The sequence below is a fragment of the Macrotis lagotis genome, chromosome 6 (assembly GCF_037893015.1).
Source record: "Macrotis lagotis isolate mMagLag1 chromosome 6, bilby.v1.9.chrom.fasta, whole genome shotgun sequence".
In the NCBI taxonomy this organism is placed as follows: domain Eukaryota; kingdom Metazoa; phylum Chordata; class Mammalia; order Peramelemorphia; family Peramelidae; genus Macrotis; species Macrotis lagotis.
In genome coordinates, this window is record NC_133663.1 from 82421931 (window position 1) to 82441946 (window position 20016).

At 37.4% G+C, this 20016-nt stretch overlaps 1 protein-coding gene across 1 annotated transcript in view; it reads left to right on the plus strand.

Annotated features, from left to right (window-relative positions):
* LOC141491016 (Krueppel-like factor 7) overlaps nucleotides 1-19732 on the plus strand; it is a 51827-nt gene extending 32095 nt beyond the window's left edge. The window contains exon 2 of the mRNA XM_074191516.1: nucleotides 10422-19732. Within this exon, the coding sequence (XP_074047617.1) occupies nucleotides 10422-11114 (693 nt within the window). The 3' untranslated portion in view covers nucleotides 11115-19732. The remainder of the gene's footprint in view (nucleotides 1-10421) is intronic.
* The last annotated feature ends 284 nt before the right edge of the window (nucleotides 19733-20016 follow it).

Consider the following 20016-nt stretch of genomic DNA (forward strand, 5'->3'; position numbering starts at 1 on the left):
TTTTTAATATTCATCCATTTGCAAGTTTATAAGTATAGCTCACTTGATACTATAACATATCTGTTCACTTTGTACCCACCCCATCTATCCTTTTCTCTGGAATATCCCACTGTGAAGATAGGTAAGGATCAGTTTTGAAAGCCTTTCTGAGAAGATCACTACCCATTAAATTGCCTCTGCCCTGAAAGGCCTCTAGGGACTGGTACCTCTTATTCCTGAGAAATCCATTCTTTGTGTGTATGTACAAGTGTGTTTTTAGTATGGATGAAACTGTATGGGTAATTTTTTGAGTGGGGGGGAGTGAGGGAAGGAGGAGGTGGAGAATGTGTACTTAATTAACTCAACCAAAAAGGGAATAACAATATCTTGGGAGGGAGTGAATGAAACTAGCTTATTTCAAAAATACCAACAGCCTGAGTCAGCCTGTGCTAGTGATTTGGAAGAGGAAGGGGGAGGTGATGTAATACGTTCGGTATGTCCCCCCTTGTCTAAGTAGCTAAGTGCAAAGGGATTTGGGGAGTTGGGTTGAGGGGAGCTCTGTGTGTATTTAGTGTGAGTGTGTGAGAGTGTGTCTCAGCTCCTTGAAAAGTTAGCAGTAGGCGAGGATGGGGAAAGGGATAGGAATCAGGATAGTAAGAAGAGTATTAATAACCCCTTGTCAGCTTTCCCTGCTGTTAACATGGTGGTGGTGGTGGTGGTGATGGTGGTGGTGGTTGTTGTTGGGTTTTTTTTTTTAAAAACAGTTGATTTGAATGAAGACTTTAAAGGGCATTAATGTTTGTTTACTTCCTTTGGCAAGGCATGATGGGGGAAGGGAAGAATGTGCTTCTGTGTTTGATTTTTGTTGTCAAATTTGGTTTTCCATTTTGGGAGAGGGTGGTGGGCTGTGGTGGGCTCTGCCAGTTTGGAATTTCAACAAGGGCTGCCTTCCCCACCCCCACTCCAAGAGGCAGGAGGCAAGATGTGGCCAGCTGGTGTCTTGAACTGACACAGGTGCAGAGGCTGTGGGGGGTGGGGAACCAAGAATAATTACAGGTTTCTGAAGCATCAGGCCTGCCTGACAAGGGCTCATCGAGAAAACTGCTCTTTATGGAAAATTAATGGTGAAGCCAGGGGGAAAAAAACTACACACAAAAAAATTGGTCAGGCCCATTGTTGTTCTTAGGAAGTCATCCTTCCTTAAAGGGATCGGCTCTTCAGAAGTCTTTAGGGCAGAATGAAGAGGAACGATAGAGTCCTCTTGTTTTGGAGCCGGAACCAATTGGCTCTGTCTCTAGGCTGAATGGGTTCATCCTTTGGGAGTTCCTCTCCTTTCCAATTTTGTCTTCCTCGTTTCTCTCTCCCCCTAACCCAGATCTAAGTTTTAAGTTTATTTCCTTGCTGGTACCTTTTTTTTCCCCCCTTTCACGTAGGATGAGTTCTTACATTAAAATAAAATATTTATACTGTATTTGCCTCATCAAATATAAAGGAAAGTTAAAAGACAAGATGGAGAGAATTGTCAAAGATTCCTTCTTTGTCTGGATGGAAACAGATGGGTCAGTGGTCTAGTGGTCCTACATGTCATACTAAGTAGAGAATGGGTTTAGTTCTGGGTTAGGATATTATCCAATCTTTATCTGTTTATATAACACAGAAATAGTATAATCTACAACCATACACCAGTGAAAGTTTTGCTCAATTTGAATCTTGGAATTAGTTACTGGAATTTTTCTTTCTTTTTGTTTTTCTTTTTCCTGGTCTTAAATAACAGTGAGTGAATGAATACTGCTCTTTTTTGATTTGTAGACTTGTTGGAATTGTGTATCATGGGGAAGAATTTGAGAACCCACTCTTGATCATCCCTAAAAAGCCACAGCTGTAAGAACAATGCACCAGCTGAGGAAATAGTTGTGTAGGACAGTGGGCCTCTCTTCTTCTCCCAAGTGGACTTTTTTTCCTACTTGATACATTGAAGAATCTGTGGATTTATTGGTGAGGGTCCACCCCTCCTCGTATTTCTATTTATTAAGATTCTGTGATCCCTCTATGGATTTACAGTCTTACTGACATGAGGATTCACTGTACCAGTAAAGTTAAAATATTTGCATTTTTCTTCCTAGAGAAAGATTTGTTCATTTCTTTGCCTAAACCCTGCAGAGAGCATCTGGCCAATGTACCAAGTTCTTGTAATGTATTTTTCTGAAGTGCAGGGAAGCAAAAGAAAAATTGGTTAGTGAGGACTGGGCTTATAGTCACAAAGAACTCGGTTGAAGTCCCATTTCAGAGTCTCACTGGCTATGTGAGGCCCATATTAAATGTTCTATATCTAAATTGCCTCATCTGTAAAATCAGGAGGGCTGTCCTTACAGCCCTAAATCATGATCCTATAAAAGAGGGAGGTGGATAAATTTCAGAATGACTCTTCAGAATGAAGAAAGAAACCACCTGAATACATATATTTAAGTGTAAAACAAACTAAAATACAAGATAATATACCCCAAATACCCAGCTATTCAGATTGCTGCTTCCTCTTTTTTGGCAGGACAAGATGTCATTACAACTTGCTTTAATGCCTAATCTTGGCTCTTTGCTTCAGGTCTCTCTTCAGGGTGGCAGTTAAAGCCATATCAAGTGCTAACTGATGTTTGAAGTATGATCTTTGTTAGCATCCTCTTTCTAGAGTCCAACTTCCACATGTCTAAGAGGAAAAGGATTCAATTAGATGGGCTCCAGGTTTTGGAATGTTATGAAATCTTGGAGGATGAAATGGCACAGTTACATTTTCAATGAATTGTTTCTCTTTTTACCCTGCTGCCCCCCTTCTCCCTACACAAGAAAAGAAGACAAAACCCACAGGAATAATTCTGAAAACAGTTCTGAGAAAAGAACATGCTGGAGCAGCTTTGTTAAAGATTTCAGCATTTTCATGTTTACATTGGATTAAATTAATGTTCACAACATTGTTTCTCAGACTTTGCAAATTACCAAAGGGAAAATGTAAATTCAGTTTCAGTTCAAGCAACTAGTTGATGTGAGAAGGTATCTGAAGAAATGCAGTCTTACAGTGGTTACAATACTCTGGTTATTCTGTGGAGTTCAGCAATTCTGACAGTAATGTGTAATGCTATTGTACCTCTGGGGTGTACTAAAGATGGCTTTGTGCGTTTCTTCCCACCTGATAGCTTAAAAAATGCAGCAAGAAGAACACCTCACTAGGATATTACTTGCTTATCCATGTTTCCTAAAGGAATTTCATTTTCTTCTGACCTTCCACTCAAATACATTCTGGTAATGAAAGTCAAAAGGAAAGTTGCTTAGCTGTGGGTTTTTGAAAACATCCCAGAAAATGATTCGTAACTTTTGCACAGCTTATGATAACTAATTTATATCCAAAGTATGTAGATATATGATATATATGTGGATATATCTCTCAGGAAATATATACATGCATGCCACAATATGTAGCTATATGGTGTATATTACATTATATATATCCATATTTATGGATATATATATATATATATATATATATATATATATATGGATATTTATGGATATCTCTCTCTCTCTCTCTCTGGAGATACATACATGGACACACACACACACACACACACACACACCAGATAGAGTATTAAGACTAATTGTTCTCAAGGTTAGATGACAATTCCCCCCATCTAAATATCTGGTTCTAAATATCTCTGGGATTTAGGATCTAGGATCTAAGTCAATATTCAATCCTGTGAAAGAAGACTAACTTCTGTGGCTAAGGATCACTTAGACATATTAAAATCCCCTCCCTCCTCCAGAACCTCCACAAGTATTTACCAATCTTCCCACCTCCATTCCAGTTCTGATGACTATAAATCCTAGAGTACAAGAGAGGGAGATGGGTGGGTAAGCTTCTGCAATCACACCAGATTAGATTTCTTGAGAAATTCAAGAATCTAAGAAGACACACACACACACACACACACACACACACCCTCAAAAAAACCCCTCACAAACAAAACTGAAGGATTTTAAGTGTTTTAAGTAAAGAATATATGAGTAGATTAAAAATTCCATATACTTGGATAAGAATATAATTACATGTTTATTTTTATTAACTTCTAATCCCAATTTAGTGTTTCATTCAATTATTTAAAAACATTATTGGGACAAAAAAGATTAGTTCATTGCCTAAAGTAAACTGACAAATAAATTTGCTAACAGTAATTAGAGAAGCCCAAAAAATATGTACCTGAGATTTTAGTAAATAGTAGCCCCCAAATTCCGGAAAGCCGACTTTTGGTTCTTTATGTTAATTTCAACTTTCCATTTAGGACACCCTTGAGGAACTCAAAGCACAAAAAAGTAAATTAATCATTATAATACACCCCAGGAGAAGGGTTTGGTAAAGCCAGGGATTAGTCCCTCTGTTTCTGTATTTCAGACTCACTTGGGGTTGTGGCACCATGGTTAACCACTCAGGGCAGAATTGCTAGTAATAAAGGACAGAAAAGGAATCCTTTGGGAGATTAAACCTTCAGGTGCTGTTTACTCAGGCAAAGTTCAATTATCTGGGCTAACATTCAGCCTAGGAACAGCTCATGCCTTATTCATCTTTGCTGGAGGTGTCTTCAAGTCTGCTGTACTGCACAACTGAGGAAAGGACAAGGATATCTAAATGACCCAAGTACCAATAAGAGGTCATATTATCAGCCATTTTATTTCCTACAGTCCTCCTTTTCTAGGGAAATCTCCAGAACTGTCTCACATGCTATTTCCTAGGTCTTAAACCCACACTTCTTTACCTGGGAATATGTGGAAGTGGGAATACATGGGGGAAGCCCATCAAAGGACTGTTAGATAACTGCTGATTGATTACAAATTGCAGGCACTGGTTAGATGGGACTATTGCTATATTAACTCTGGATTACTTTAGTGAAATTCGATAGTAAGATTCAATTCTTTTGATTTTTACTTATGAACATCCCACTTGGGCATATTTCAGGTGAGACACTTCCTTAGTTCAACAGAATAGAAATTGTTCAACTATTGATTGAATGACTGTTGACTTAATAGGTAGGCCTAATGAACCTGGTACAGCATTGGAACAATAGCTTTGAAACCACCTGTGTGTGTCTTTGTTGAAATGCACACGGGAAAATATAATGCCCTTTAATGTTGACATAGTTGGGTTGTATGTTATTTTTACACCAATAGGGCCTTTTTGAGTAGTTGAAAATATTTCTGTTTCAAGAATCACACTGGACCAAATATGGAAAGTTAGGAAGATTAGAAACAACAATGTTTAACAACCATCTCTCTAGAAAAAAAATTATGTAAGACTCACATTTAGGTATAATCTTCACAATTAACATTTTATGTATCACTTTCTTTTTTTTTAGGTTTTTTTTTTTGCAAGGCAAATGGGGTTAAGTGGCTTGCCCAAGGCCACACAGCTAGGTAATTATTGTCTGAGACCAGATTTGAAGCCAGGTGCTCCTGACTCCAGGGCTGGTGCTTTATGTACTGTGCCACCTAGCCGCCCCATGTATCACTTTATTAAGTCTAAACAATCAACAAAGCATCAAATCAAGCCGTAGTTTGTGGCTTTCTCCAGTTTCTGAGGTACTATTGCTCATACTGAAAATTTTAGCAATCAGCTCTCTAAGTTAACTCCCACCCATTCCTAGTTAGAGGTAACATAGGATCTTCTAGTTATCTTTCATTACAAAAAGTATTGTGGTTAGTGAAGTCAATACTTAATTCTAGACAATATCAAATTTGGGTGTCATTTGGCCTAGGGGACTTCTTTCCTTTTACAAACCTTGTTAGTCTCAAACTGCTCTTAAATTCCCTTCCTCTTTCACTTCCCTCCCCATTTTTTGGAGATCAAGGAATTGCTAAACTGATTCTTCTTTATCCTATTTCTAATCACTTTTAGGACATCATCTCATTCTCATCTAAGGTATCTATCTGTTTTTTGTTTGACTAGAGTTGCAAAAGATTTTTAAAATATCTGTTAATTGAACATCTAAATTCTTACTCCAAAATCTATTTCATTTGAAGCCTGTGTCTGCTTTTTAAAAACTTCTTATCACTCATCCCCATCATCTAATCATTTGTCAATTGCTATCAAGTATACTTCCAAGGGTGACTCTTCACCCTCCCTCTTTCTGTTAGTGGCAACATCATTCAACCAGCTCCATCTACTTAAAACCTACTTCATTTGAAATTTTTTTCCTTCTTGTCCCTCACCTCCAGCATACAATCAGTTGTCAAGTGCTATCAAGTTTACTTCCAAAATAAGTGTCGAGTACATTTCTTCTTTTCCATTTTCACTGCCAAGACCTTATTTCAGTTCCTAAATGATTTCCTCCCTCTTCAGTTTCTTTTCCCTTTATTCTTCCTCTAGATTAATCATAGATTAAATCATATAATTCTATTGATTTCCAAACCATCCTTAACTCTTTATTTCCTGATAGTTAAATTGAAATTCTTTAGCCAGGCATTTAAGACCCTCCAACCTACCTTTGCATCTTCACCTCTCCTTTAGGTAACCATTGTTTCAGCTAGGCTAGTCTGTAGTTTTCTGCCTCCTTTTACATGCCATTCCTTATGCTATGGACACTTTGCCTTCCATCCATACACCATCAAATACTATTCATGCTTCATGAAATCTTTTGTGAATCTCCACCTTCCCCATTTCAGAAATGATCTTTCCTTCTTCAGAACTTTGAATGCATCTCATTGGAACTCTTTTAAGTAATTTACCATATTCTCTTATGCATCAAAGACAAGGGCCATATGTCTTTTTTTTAAACTTCTTGTCCCTCACCCCCCTTAGCTAATCATTTGTGAATAACTATCAAATATACTTCCAAGAATGACTCTTCATCTTCCCTCTTTCTTTTAGTGGCACCATCATTCAACCACCTACTATATTTATACCCTATTTCATTTGAAATCTGTTGTTTTTTTCCCTTCTGGCCCCTACCTCAGAAAAGAGATGGGCACAGAACAAATGCTTGGTGAATGTTAAATCAACCTGTGATGTAGAACAACATACACACACACACACAAATCTATTGACAACCTTCAAATTGATTATAATCTTGGGGGGACTAAATGAACAGCACATATGTCTAATGTTGAATTTGAAGAGATGTTTTGGAAATATCATTGCATTGTATTAAGTCATGACCTTTGGGAGACATCTAGAAAGAAGATGGTTTCAACTTGTCTTATGACTAAAAGGAGAATTCACCATAGTTAAAAGACTGACTTTTAGACAGATATAAGAAAAAGGAAAAAGGAATTAAGATATAAAAGAAAATAAAAAATGAAAGGAAATTTTAGAGATAGCTGAAGAGATATTGGAGAAGTTGATGTAGAAAATTTAAATATAGGGTAATTAAAACTTATAATTAAATGGATATAGGTCTATACTCAAGCTTTTTGTTGTTTATAACATGCAAACTTGGATTGTAGGAGAGGGTGGTAGTTTGTTATTTTGGTTTTTTATTTCATTTTATTCCCCTGTTCTAAAAGAGAAGTTATCTCTTGCTTTGAGTAGGAAAACTGAGTAAATTTGCTTTTTGATTTAAACTGGGATTGGAGGGGAGGAAGGAGGGATGAGCTGTATAATTCCCACTGGAGCCCTTGCACTTACAGAAATGATAGGTATGACATCAGCAATGCTTGTGCCTATGTGGTCATTAGGGAGTGCTGGGCTTAATTCGAACAGTGTATGGTCCTCAATAGCAATCAATACAGAGGCTTTTTGACATACATAGTTTTGATATGATCAAGATGGTAGGAGAAAGTAGATTTATTCCTTACATTTTGTATTGAAATGATCAAACCAATGAAGAGGTTTCTTTAATGATGCAATAGAATGACTGGTAACTTTACTAGGAATATGACTATTAGAAAAAAAGATCAGGGTCATTTTGGCAATGTAGGATAAGTGGAATTTTCTGGTATGAGATTTCAGACAAAATGAGGAGGAAGAGATGTTAATTCTTTACTGATCAAGAGTGATATATATATTATATACACACACACACACACATTCAAGGATCAGATTTTAAAAAAATCAACAACCCAGTTTTGTCTCCAGGAAAAAAAAATCTCAGCTTAATTCTACTATTTATCCTTGTTGCTTATGCATTTCTAGAGTTTTGGATCCAAGCCCTTTATGGACAGGGATGAGTGGATCTCCCTTTTTTTTCCCCTTCCTCAACTTGTGCCTGGAGGTAATATTATTAATACCAGTGCTAACAGTCCTATTAGAAGAGTGCTGTGCACACTACTTGTGTTGAATGAATGCTGGAATCACTTATGCATGTTCTTCTTTTTCTTTTTAAAGTTGCAGTGATGCCCAAAAGCCACTCAAAGCTTAAATCTGGTGTACCTATCTAATAAAATAGACTTCTACCAGAAGGATGATTCCCCTTCCGCCTTTGTTTTGTCTTTGTAAATGTCACAAAAATACATGCATATTTAACTCATTGACAGGTACATTACAGATTAGATAAATGATTGAGAATAAAAGTCTGATAATAAAACATCTGATTTAAAAAAAATTTTGGTTTGATAACAGTAAAATGGAAATGTAGTGATGGTCTTCCCCCTCCCCCCTCCAATTTTTTGGTTCCAAATATCAGACTGTGGTAGTTCTACATTTGGGCAAGTGTGAGCAGATTGACATGAAGGCTAAACACTGCTAATCACAGTTAAAGAACTGGAAGGGACCTTAAAAATTGTGTAATTCAAACTTCTCATTTTATAGATGAAGAAACTGAGACCCAGAGAGGTTATGATTTGCTCAAGATCACAAAGCAGTAGGTTATAAAACTAATATTTGAACCTAGGGCCACTCAATTACAAATCAAGAGCTTTTTCTATTTGGAACCATTTCATTTTATATCTCCTTTCATACTTGATAAGTGAAACCTTTAGTCGACTCTTAGATGGCTGCTTTGAGCACTTGCCCATGGTCACATAGCATATGTCAGAAGCAGGAGTTGCCTTCTGTTCAAAGTTTTAGACAGAAAGTCTCTTGTTGACTTCCCTTCACCCTTTAAAAATAACCAAGGATGAATTTTATGACAAATTTGGCTGTTCAAACATGCCCTAAAAGTAAATTTCATGTTCCAAAAGTTTGTGTTTAATAATGATTCAAGAATCGCAAACTATGAAATGTTTTGGATTTTTCTTTTCTGTATTATTGAATTTTGGGAGAGATGAAGCTTTGGGTTTTGTTGAGATCAGTCTTTACTAAATCTTAACTTTGTTTAAAAGCATTTTATAATGTGGTAAGAGACTCTAAACAATTATAACAGGATTCACCCTCACATAAAATGCTGTTGTAGCAAAATGTGTTGCAGTTGTATTTGGAAACAATGCCTCCAGAAGTAGCTGTACTATCTCTATCATAGTGTCTACAAGAGATACTTTTTTAAATGATTTGTTTCCTGTTCAGCAGAGACACTGTGTTTCAGTTGAATATTCAGGAGAAAAATGGGAGAAATATGACATTAGAAGAACTATTGGTAGAAATAGCCCATTTGGTAGAATATTCAGAAGAATATTGGTAGAAATATGACATTGTTTAGGAGAGAGCAAAGGAAACTTGATTTTCTTTTTGTTACCTGCCAATGGCTACTTTGAAAGAGAATGTTGAACAATAAAAAGCCTTACTCTTCTAGGTTGGGTTTATAATTTGATTTCTCCACTTCATATTCACATGGGAATTAACTCTGACAGGTAGTGTGAACCTGAGCAAGTTATTTCATCTATAAAATGGACTAGTTGGAACTGGATTATCTGTCTCTTTTAATTTGAAACATTTTATGTAGTGCCATAAAAGCATAAAACTGCTAGTTGCGCAATGAGGCCTTTAGATTAATTGATCTCTGTATTTTCTTCAAGTTCTAAAGTACTGATTCTTTTTTAAAATGTTATTTATTTTAAGGCAATGGGGTTGAGTGACTTGCCCAAGGTCACATAGTCTGAGGTCACATTTGAATTCAGGTCCTCCTGACTCCAGGGCCCTATCCACTGCGCCACCTAGCTGCCCCTAAAGTACTGGTTCTTTATGATGGTTGATGTTCTGAACTCTTTTAGAAGAAGGAAGATTATCTCTTGTAGGTCCATCTCCATCACACTGAGTTGTGAAAGAGCTAGGTATCCCTTCTAAGCTGCCATTTCCCCATCTAAGTATTTAGGATAATAATATCTGATCTGCTTGTTATAAACCTCTGGGGATTCTCACAAAAGCTCATGAGGATACTGAGAATGTTGGGCCTTGTCAATAAAGAGACTGCCTTGATTTCAACTGTTATACATTTCCTTGTAATTTCTTCCTTTGCCGTCATTCAGCAAGTAAGCTCCTGGTGTTCTTTGCTTCTGATGGCTGTTTCTTTATCCTTCCTCCTCCCCTTTTGCAGACATGCCTCGAATTGGAACGCTACTTGCAGACAGAGCCCAGGAGGATCTCAGAGACTTTTGGTGAGGACTTGGACTGCTTCCTTCATGCCACTCCTCACCCAAGCATTGAGGAAAGCTTCCGGCGTCTAGATCCCCTCTTGCTCCCCATGGAAGCCTCCACCTGTGAGAAGAGCTCTGCAGTGGACATTCTGCTCTCCCGGGACAAGTTGCTATCTGAGACCTGCCTCAGTCTGCAGCCTCCAAGTTCCTCCTTAGATAGCTACACAGCAGTCAACCAGGCCCAGCTCAATGCAGTGACCTCATTAACGCCTCCTTCCTCTCCCGAGCTCAGCCGCCATTTGGTCAAAACCTCACAGACTCTCTCAGCTGTAGATGGCACAGTGACATTGAAACTGGTGGCCAAGAAGGCCTCGCTTAGTTCAGTAAAGGTGGGAGGGGTGGCAGCCGCAGCAGCGGTGGCATCAGCCGGGGCCATAAAAAGCGGACAGAGTGACAGTGAACAAGGAGGGATAGGGGCTGACGCATCCCCTGAAAATAAGAAGAGGGTTCACCGTTGTCAATTTAATGGATGCCGGAAGGTTTATACAAAAAGCTCCCACTTAAAGGCCCACCAGAGGACTCACACAGGTAGTGGTACAAATAGGACACATGTGATTTCTCTCCTTTTTGTTTCCTTTAGTTCCACAGTATAATAGGTCTACTCTTACTCTGAGGCTTGTTACTCCTTAGACTACTTCTGGTGATATGGCCATGGGAGGTGGGAGGTGGGCAGTGAGAAAATGGAATGACTAGTTTTTCGGTGTCAAATGTCAAGATGTCCTATGTTCTAGAGATGGCATCAGGCTTGATATAGGGAGCATTTCCTAAAATTAGGACTATCAAGATGTGTAATTGTACTGCTGCCAAATTCCCCTTTACTAGAGGTATCTGGGTGACTTTTTATCAAGATTGCAGAAGGGATTCCTTTTGGGTATATGTTGGACCACTAGAAGGTCTTTGAGGGGGATCACTGTTCCCTCTGGCTGTGAAGTACCTTCATAAGTTATTGGGGGTTGATTCTTTGTGACTTGATTTAGGCAATCTTTCTTTTTCAAAGAAGGAAGCAGCAGTAATCTAACTATATAAGTCACTGTACTTGTTTGGCTAACTCATTCTGTGGATGTAGTTAGGCTTTTTGTTATTAATTCAAGTTGATATGCATATGATTATAGAACTTTGTATATTGTGTGTGTGTTTGTTTGTTTTATAGGAGGCATCCATCCATGAATTCATTGTTAATGGAGAGACCTAGGGTTTTACTAGCCCCAGTTCCTCCAGCAATTCTGATTTTTATCACTCACCAACAGCAGGGGAGTTTCAGAGTTCATTAGATGTGATCATTCTGTAATTAATTGGCATTTCCTCTTTTGCATTGTTCTCTGGTTCTTGTGTTACTGGAAGATGGTAAGATAGCTTTATAATGAGCTTGTTACTACAAAATTGCTAACATGTGCCTGCATTACAATGTGTGTGGTATGGAGGGGACTGTATTTTAGGCAAACTAGAAACCAGAGTGATCTTTTAGGCTAAAGAGTTATCATACAGTTAAACTAATACCAAAGGATAAACTAGAACCAGAGTGTATTTATTCAAGTAAAGAAAAGGTTAAAATTCTCTCATGGGTACATTTTCATGGATTTTGAAATCAGTAGCAGTAGTGGTGAAGGTACAGTGATGAATGCTTGGGGCATCACCTAAATCACTCACAGTTTTTATGATTGGGATAGTCAGAAATGAGACAAAACCACATGAGGCTTAGGATGATCAAGTCAATGGCAAAATTGGTTGACTGACTCAAAGGAGGTTGAGGTCAGTGAGTTTGGTCACTTATCTTGGGAGTGCTCTTTGATGTGATTCATGGAACTTATCACAGAGAAATGGATCTGGGACTTCCAGAACTTGCCCCAACCAAATGGCATTGACCTTTTATTTGAAATTAGTCTCTTTCAAAGCTTTAGGCAGGAGAGAGTATGACATATTTTAAATAACTTTTAAAGAGTAAGGTAGAGCATTATACATGGCAAGATGCAGCCATAATGTGTGACCTCTAAATCTTTATCACAAGAGGCTGAGAATTGGGATGAGCCACATCTGATATTGTTTCTTTGCCAGCAAAGGACTAAGACATATGCCTCTCTAAATCAAAATCTTACTTTCCCATATGGTTCACGGTTGGTGTAAGTCTTCTCGTGAGGCATACTTTTATAATGCTATAGGTTCATCAGAATATTGACCTTCGTGCTTTGCATTTGAGTGGTTGTTTTAGTCATCAGATCTCAGGTTCTGAATTTTCTTCTATCTAGGCCAAAACTCTCTGTTGATTCTCTCCCTCTTGCTATTCAGGGATATCTTTTGTTTTTATAGCAATTTTACACATAAAAGTGAATTTAAATTTTTTTAGTCATTAGAGTCATTGATTAATATATTGACAAGACATTGAATTGTTAGCCAATTTAATTTCCTAAGCTATTTCATCTTGATTCCTCTTTAGTGACTTGAAGAAGGAAAGAGGAAAAAGTTGGAGGAATAAATTGGAAAAGAGCATCTGTGCAGATGTGTGACTATGAACCTAACTCCAGTAAAATCCAATTGCTCTGAGTGACAGTCCCAGAGGGATTATGTCTGCAAGAAAACTTTGGAAAGCAAAGATCCTCTCCTTACCCATCAATGATCTTAAACACACACACACACACACACACACACACACATATATGTCCTACATGCAGGCATATAGATGTTTGTGTGTGTGTGTGTGTGTGTGTGTGTGTGTGTGTGTGTGTGATATGGAGGGGATTGTGTATTTTAGTAGGAACTCCTTGGTATAGACAAACTAGAAACCAGTTGATATTTTAAGCTAAAGAGTGTGACAGAGTTAATTTACTTGCCTCCCTTGATGCTTTGAATAAGGAGCTACATCCCTCAGTGAGAGGTACAACTAGAGAAGTTTTTTCCATACTGACAGCTTGGTTCAGTATAAACCAAGGACTGGTCAGAGATTACTGATGCTAGAAAGGTGATATGCCTCTTGGAACCCATGGTACACACACAATGGGATGATAAGTAAGCATCAGGGGAGTTTGCCAACACCTAGGTAATACCTACCTACTGGAATGAAGTTGTTTCTCCTTCCCTCCCCCCAACACCCCCTCCCCCAATTGTGTCCTATTTTTCCCCCCTCATAAAAATTGAGTAGGAGAATGAGAATGAATAATAAGAGTGATCGCTGATTGATGGAATATGTTTTGGTATATATTAATGGTTGATTGAAAATGTTGTGGTCCTCAGTGATACTGATGGCTTTTTCCTCTGAAGAAAAGAGAAAGTTATCACCCTGTGTCCTGGAGAAACAGTTTGTATGTGAAACCTTCCTCAGGGGGGAAAAATCTTTAGAAGGGAAGATAGGTGTCTAAGAGCAAAGAGAGAGAGAGAGAGAATTAATTCAGGCTAAATGGATGGGAATGCAAAGTATTTATTTGGATTTGGTGTGAATGGGGCACAGGGGGAACTGAAAAAAAGGTGATAATTTATGTGGTGTAGATGAACCAAGAATAATGGAGAAAGTGTGAAGGATGGAATTAAATTAAATCCAAACATAGACCGGGAGTGAGGAGAGTAAAACTTGGAGGGGAGAGGGACAAAAGTACATGGCAAGGGGATTCTGGAGAGAGAAAAAAATCTGCTGATCTAAGTGAGAAATGCAGGGAGAGCTGCTGACCAAATGTTTGGAGGAGGTTAAAAAAGCTGAGCAGGATAGATGGGTTCTGGTTGGGTGGAGATTAAATCCAGCCACTTTAACCCAGGGCTCCCATAAATTCAATATTGACAATTCCAGTCTCTTCCTCTCTTGGAAGTATAGGCAGAAAGGAGGGGGTGAGGTATGGTAAAGAAGTTAGTGATTGGTTGTTAGAAGAGCATAGAAGTATGGCAAATATCTTGAGCTTTGAGATCCAGGAAGTAGTTGGAATAAATATGAAACTGGGAGACTTTCCCTGGCCCCTGTACAAACATAGGGTTCCAATAAATTGCCAATATTACTGATCTTCTTAACTTGGTAATTTAAGAGCTATTTGTTCTAATCTACATAAAGATAGCATTCAGTGCCCTAGATGGAATGTTTCACCCTGGGTGAGAGGCTCCTACTAGGTTGATTCCTTCAAACTCTCTGCTCTGGAGGAAGCCAGACAATGAAGTTGAATGATTTTAAAGGCAGAAAGAGGTCCAAGTTGATGACTAGTCTATTAATACAAGTTATCTGTGGAAGGTGGGAAAGGGGAGAAGGTGAGAAAGGGAAGGAGCCAGGTTAGAAATGGGACAAAAGAAGGAGGATAATAAGATCCTGGTAAAATGAAGTTCATATAAATGGAGACATAATTTATCCTTCCTTCTTACCCCCAACATAAAACATTCACATGCGCATGTATGCATGCATAATATACATACAATACACTCATGTGCAGGTGCACATAGATCATCCTTTAAAACAAGTGCTTGCATATGCTAAGAACATCACTTTTGTCATTCATGTTGTTATCTCTGCCCCCCCTTTCACTGTAGTTTTGTTATGGGGGTAATTAAACTATTACTATATTACTATAGTAATTAAACTATTATGACCATAGTGTCATGGCTGTGTCTAGTGAATTGATTTAAGGTGAAGTAAGCATTAATTCTAATTTTTGTTCCACTATTTTTTTTTGTTTTCAGTGTCCAAACATGCCAAAGTGAGGTGTTTAAATTTTATTTTATCCACAAAATGTAAATCTAATTTGCAAATTCTTATTCTCAGATGTGCAATAAAGTAAAAATAGTATTAAAATCAGTAGTTTATATATTATTAACTTTAGCATAATTTGACAGTTCATATTAACCTAGAAGCAAGTATTTGCAACATATCATAGAGTAATTAGAATTGAACAGGTCTTGGGAAATTCTTTTCATTCTATCCCTAACCTCTAAGACCTAAACTCTCATTAGCAAATAAGTATCTTGTTTGAATTTGAGTGTTGAAGGAAAATATTTTAGAACATGAAAAACCATGGCAATTGATGTGCAAACAATAACAGGAAGACATTTTTTTAGCCATAGGCTTCAAAAGATCATTGGATTGTAGATTTAAAACTAGAAGGATCCTCAGAGATCTTCTAGTTAGACCAACCCCTTCATTTTAAAGTTGAGGAATTTGATATACATGGAGATTGTGATTTGCCCAAAATCACATGGGTAGTAGGCATCAGAGATGGACTTTGAAGCCAGGGCTTCATGTTTTTGTAGCCTTCTCTATGCATTCCATAGTGATTACAGGAGTAATGTGGAAATTGGAAATTCACTGATTATGCCAAAATCTAATCTTAGCAAATCATCCCAATCTTTTGCCAAACCAAGTTTTTTATAGGCACCTCAACAAAAAATGAAATTAACTTTTATCACTTGAAGACAAAGTCATGGTTCATAAGTCTCTACAAAATTGAAGACAAAACTTCCTCTTGAGCCAATAAAATTCTGCTAAGAAGTATATTTTTCACACCACTAGGGGAAATTATTTTATTGTTTTACTGCTTTTCAATGACTTTGCTCCTTAGAACTGACCAGCCACCTTTTGGGAGAATGACTTTTTTTTAATAGGTCAGTTCTGAGCTGCCAGTCTAGCTAGGGTGGGACATTCCACTTTCTGGAGTCCAGAAGTCCATTTGGGGAGACTTGTTTCAAGTCAAATTCCATGTCTAATGCAGATTAGAACTTTTGAGATCTTATAGAAACCAAGCCAAACTCTTAGGGTAGCTCTATCTCTCTATTACCTACTTCAGTGTGGAATTCTCAAGGGAAGTTAATGATCCAGAAAGAAAGAGATGATAAGTACAATGAATATTTTTTTTCTTAGCTAAGTGTTAAGAGGAATTGAGTTGGTAATTTTAAAGCCAAATGACATAAATGGTAGCCATTTTATTTGCATTCCAAAAGGAAGTATTGGAAAAGATTTTTTAAAAACTCCAATTTCCAAATAGAGTAATTAATCCAAGGAGATTTCTGCTTAGAATTACCCTGCATTTATATAGGGGATTTCCTGTAAAATTCCTAAGCAATTTTACATTAAAATGACATCATTTTTCTATATGCTGTTCCTGAAGATAAGTAACCTCTGTTGTATGCAGTCAAAGTTGAGGAAACTGAGACTCAGAGAAGTTTAAATGTTTGATCTAAGGTTAGGGAAATCGGTAGCCTAGTAGGAGCCTATCACACAGAGTGAGACATTCCATCTAGGGCACTGAACACTGTCTTTATGAAAATCAGAAGCAGATGTCCTGAGAAATAAGAGAACCTTTGTCACTTTTAGATTTTGATATATCTCACTATTTCAAAGTTAATTAATACAAGAAGATACACAAAAGGATATTTGTAAAATACTCAGAAACATCTCAAAGAATGGTGACTATATATCATTTCATTTTACTTGGTGGGGTTTGGTCTTTTCCAAGTTGAAAAGATGAAAGAAGGAGGAAGAAGATAGGGTTAAGGGAAGAGGCAGTCTATGAAAGTGAGAGAGTAAATAGTTGTAAATCTTTGCACTTGGATGTCAGAGGCAGTATGGATGGAAATGTTTGAGCTAGTGATAGAAAATACCTGTTGGGTTAATAGCATGCACTTCAGCTAGGAGAAGGACTGGTGATGAAATGCTCCATTTCTCCTGTAGAACTGGGTGGCGTCTGATGTTATGCTTGTCTTTCAGAATGATGCCACTGGTGATAATACCCTTATTTATAGTTATGGTGGCCTTATTTCAGTTACAGAAACATCAATCACCAGGAAAAAATGAAATACTTCAATATGATATGTTGGGGGAAATAACTGCCACTTCTACTGCTGGACCACAGAAAGGGAACAACTGAGTGCATACAGTGGGTAAATTTAAGATGTTAAAGAACATTTAATATGCTAACATAAGACTGAGCTTTTAATGAGGTTCATTAATTAAATTTATCCATGTGGTAAGAGAAACTCATTAAAACCTGATTTAAGAAGAGGGAATATGGAGTAAAATGCCCCCCACCAAATTAGATGACTTGATTTTTCAAGTTAGGAGTCCTTTTCCATTAGCAAGAATGTTGGAAGAACTGAGCCACATGATATTGGGTTGAATGGTGTCAATGTTGCACATGTACATGTCCCACTTACTTTTGGATTACTTATACATTGATGGTAGTGTTACTTTAACCAGGTATTTGCAGTTTAATATCAGATTATAGAAAGGTTTAAGAGAATTTCTGGAATTAGCAAGATCAGGAGAGGCTTGGTTTTAGATCAAAGGGCTCTCTATCTCTCTGGCAATATCTAAGTCAGATCAAATGAGATAATATTTAGAAATGATTTAGCACACTGGCTATCACATAGGAGGTACTTAATAAATGCCTACTCTCTTATTCCCTTAGCAGATCCCTTCCCAGGTTCTTCCAGGTCTTCCTTTTTTCTCCACTTCCATTCCTTTACTCTCTAAACAGAAATTGGCCCCCCTTGCCTTGTCTCCTTCAATCTCAAAACTCCATGACATTTTTTTTTTGCTTCCTAATACATTTGGCACTTTTTTTTAACAAAAATTTAATAGTCTTTTTTAATATAGTAATTACCCATTTTTGATGTCCTGAAATATATCCATTTCCTTCTATTTCATTTCTACTTCTGATGAGAGTTCTACAAAGAATTGTCGATGGAATGCATCTTCTTGGTCAATATTATAATGTATTTCCTTGCTTAAAATATGGAAGGTGTTAAAATAGTGGTAGTATAGGATATCTCAAAAGTTTTAGTCCAAATAGTTTAGGTTTTTATAATTTAAAGTTAAATTAAGACTTTGGAAATATGCTACATATTCCTTTCCCTCTCAGTCAATATTGTTTTTAGAGGCATAAATGTACCTGAATGAAAAAAACCACAAGAGTTCACTAGACCAGATAAAGAAAATAATAGATAGTTTGTTTACCATAAGGGGGAAAAAGAATCTTACCGTCTGTGAGAGACATTTCCCTTCAGGGTTGAATTTTGCCCAGTTATGTGTGTTATTGTTTAACTTGTGCCTCTGGAACATCTAACCTATGATGCTTTTCAGACATAAGAGATTTTACTCAGGCCTTATTGTATAGAAACTAATGTTAAGTAAGAGTTGCTCTCTCAGCTCCAAGAGTCTAAAGTGTGGATTAACACATACGAGGTGTAATTGAATTTGTCTAGAAAAAAGTTATCCAGGTTACTGTATGTGTGCATTATGTGGAATGGAGGAAGACACACTGAGTTTAGCCCGAAGAGCTGGATCTGAATCCCATTTTTGATTATTCCATACCCATGGGCAAATCACCTAAACTCTCAGCTTCACTGTCTTTTATAAAATCTATAAAATGGGGGAGGAAGTAAAATGATGGGAGAAGGATTCTATTCCTAACCTCATGAGTTGCTTTGTAAATGATATAATACTACAAAAATATGAATTGTACAACCAAACTGACTTATGCAGTCTGAAATCACAGTATGGCACATGGAGATGTGCTGACTATTTTAGACTGTAATTTCTTTTTACCCTTATATCACAATTGTTGCTAAGTCATATATTTATGAGTTTACTATGTTCATTCTGCATCTTCCAAAGTAATGTCACCCCAATGGAATTAATTACTGTAGTGACAGAGATCTAACCTGGTGGTCTCAGCTCTTTTGCAACTGAATGTGGCAGAACTTATTGTCTGCTCATCTCAAGGTTTTTAACTGTGCCAAGCAAATGAAGAGTTGTCAACTCATCTGAGCCTTTTGTATATCTATATCTTGTAGTTTTGTTTATAAACATAGAGAGCCAAAGATAACTAGGTCTTCTTTCTGTGGTAGAATTAATAAAATAATTTTTAGTTGCAGGGTTCAGGTGGAAGTTTCAGAAAATCATTGGAAAATCAAATTCAAGGGTAAAAGAGCTTTCAAATATAGGATGTGTTTAAATATAGTATGTGTTTAAAATGGCAGGGTGTGTTATTAAATACCTTTTTTTCTTGACCACACGTAGCTACAAACATTAAAGGAAGGTGCTGCACGCTATTTAGACATTTATATAGGGAACGATTGGCTATTGTATATGTGTGGGTTGGGGGCCTAAGCTTTTTTAAAGTGTCTGAAGGCTTACAACTAAGCTGAATTTGAAACTAAATACTGTCATTATAGAAGACTTCTTTCCTTTCTCTCTCTCTCTCTCTCTCTCTCTCTCTCTCTCTCTCTCTCTCTCTCTTTCTCTCTTAGTTCTTCCAATCTCTCTGGGGACAAAATAATGGCAGCTTGAAGCAGTAGAGAAACAGTAATTAGGGCAAATAGTAATGCTGTGTATGATTGAGGGAAATGTGAAGAAGGGAGGGAGAAAATGCAACAGACAGACTTGTACAGCTTGTTACTAGGAAACCACATCAGCATTAAATACAGTGTGCTAATTGGCTATCCTGTTACTGCCTGGGTACCAGCCTGGGCCTGCTACACCACAGCTGTTTCTGCTCTTTCTGGTTGCTAGGTAACTGCATCATTTTTTTCCCTTTG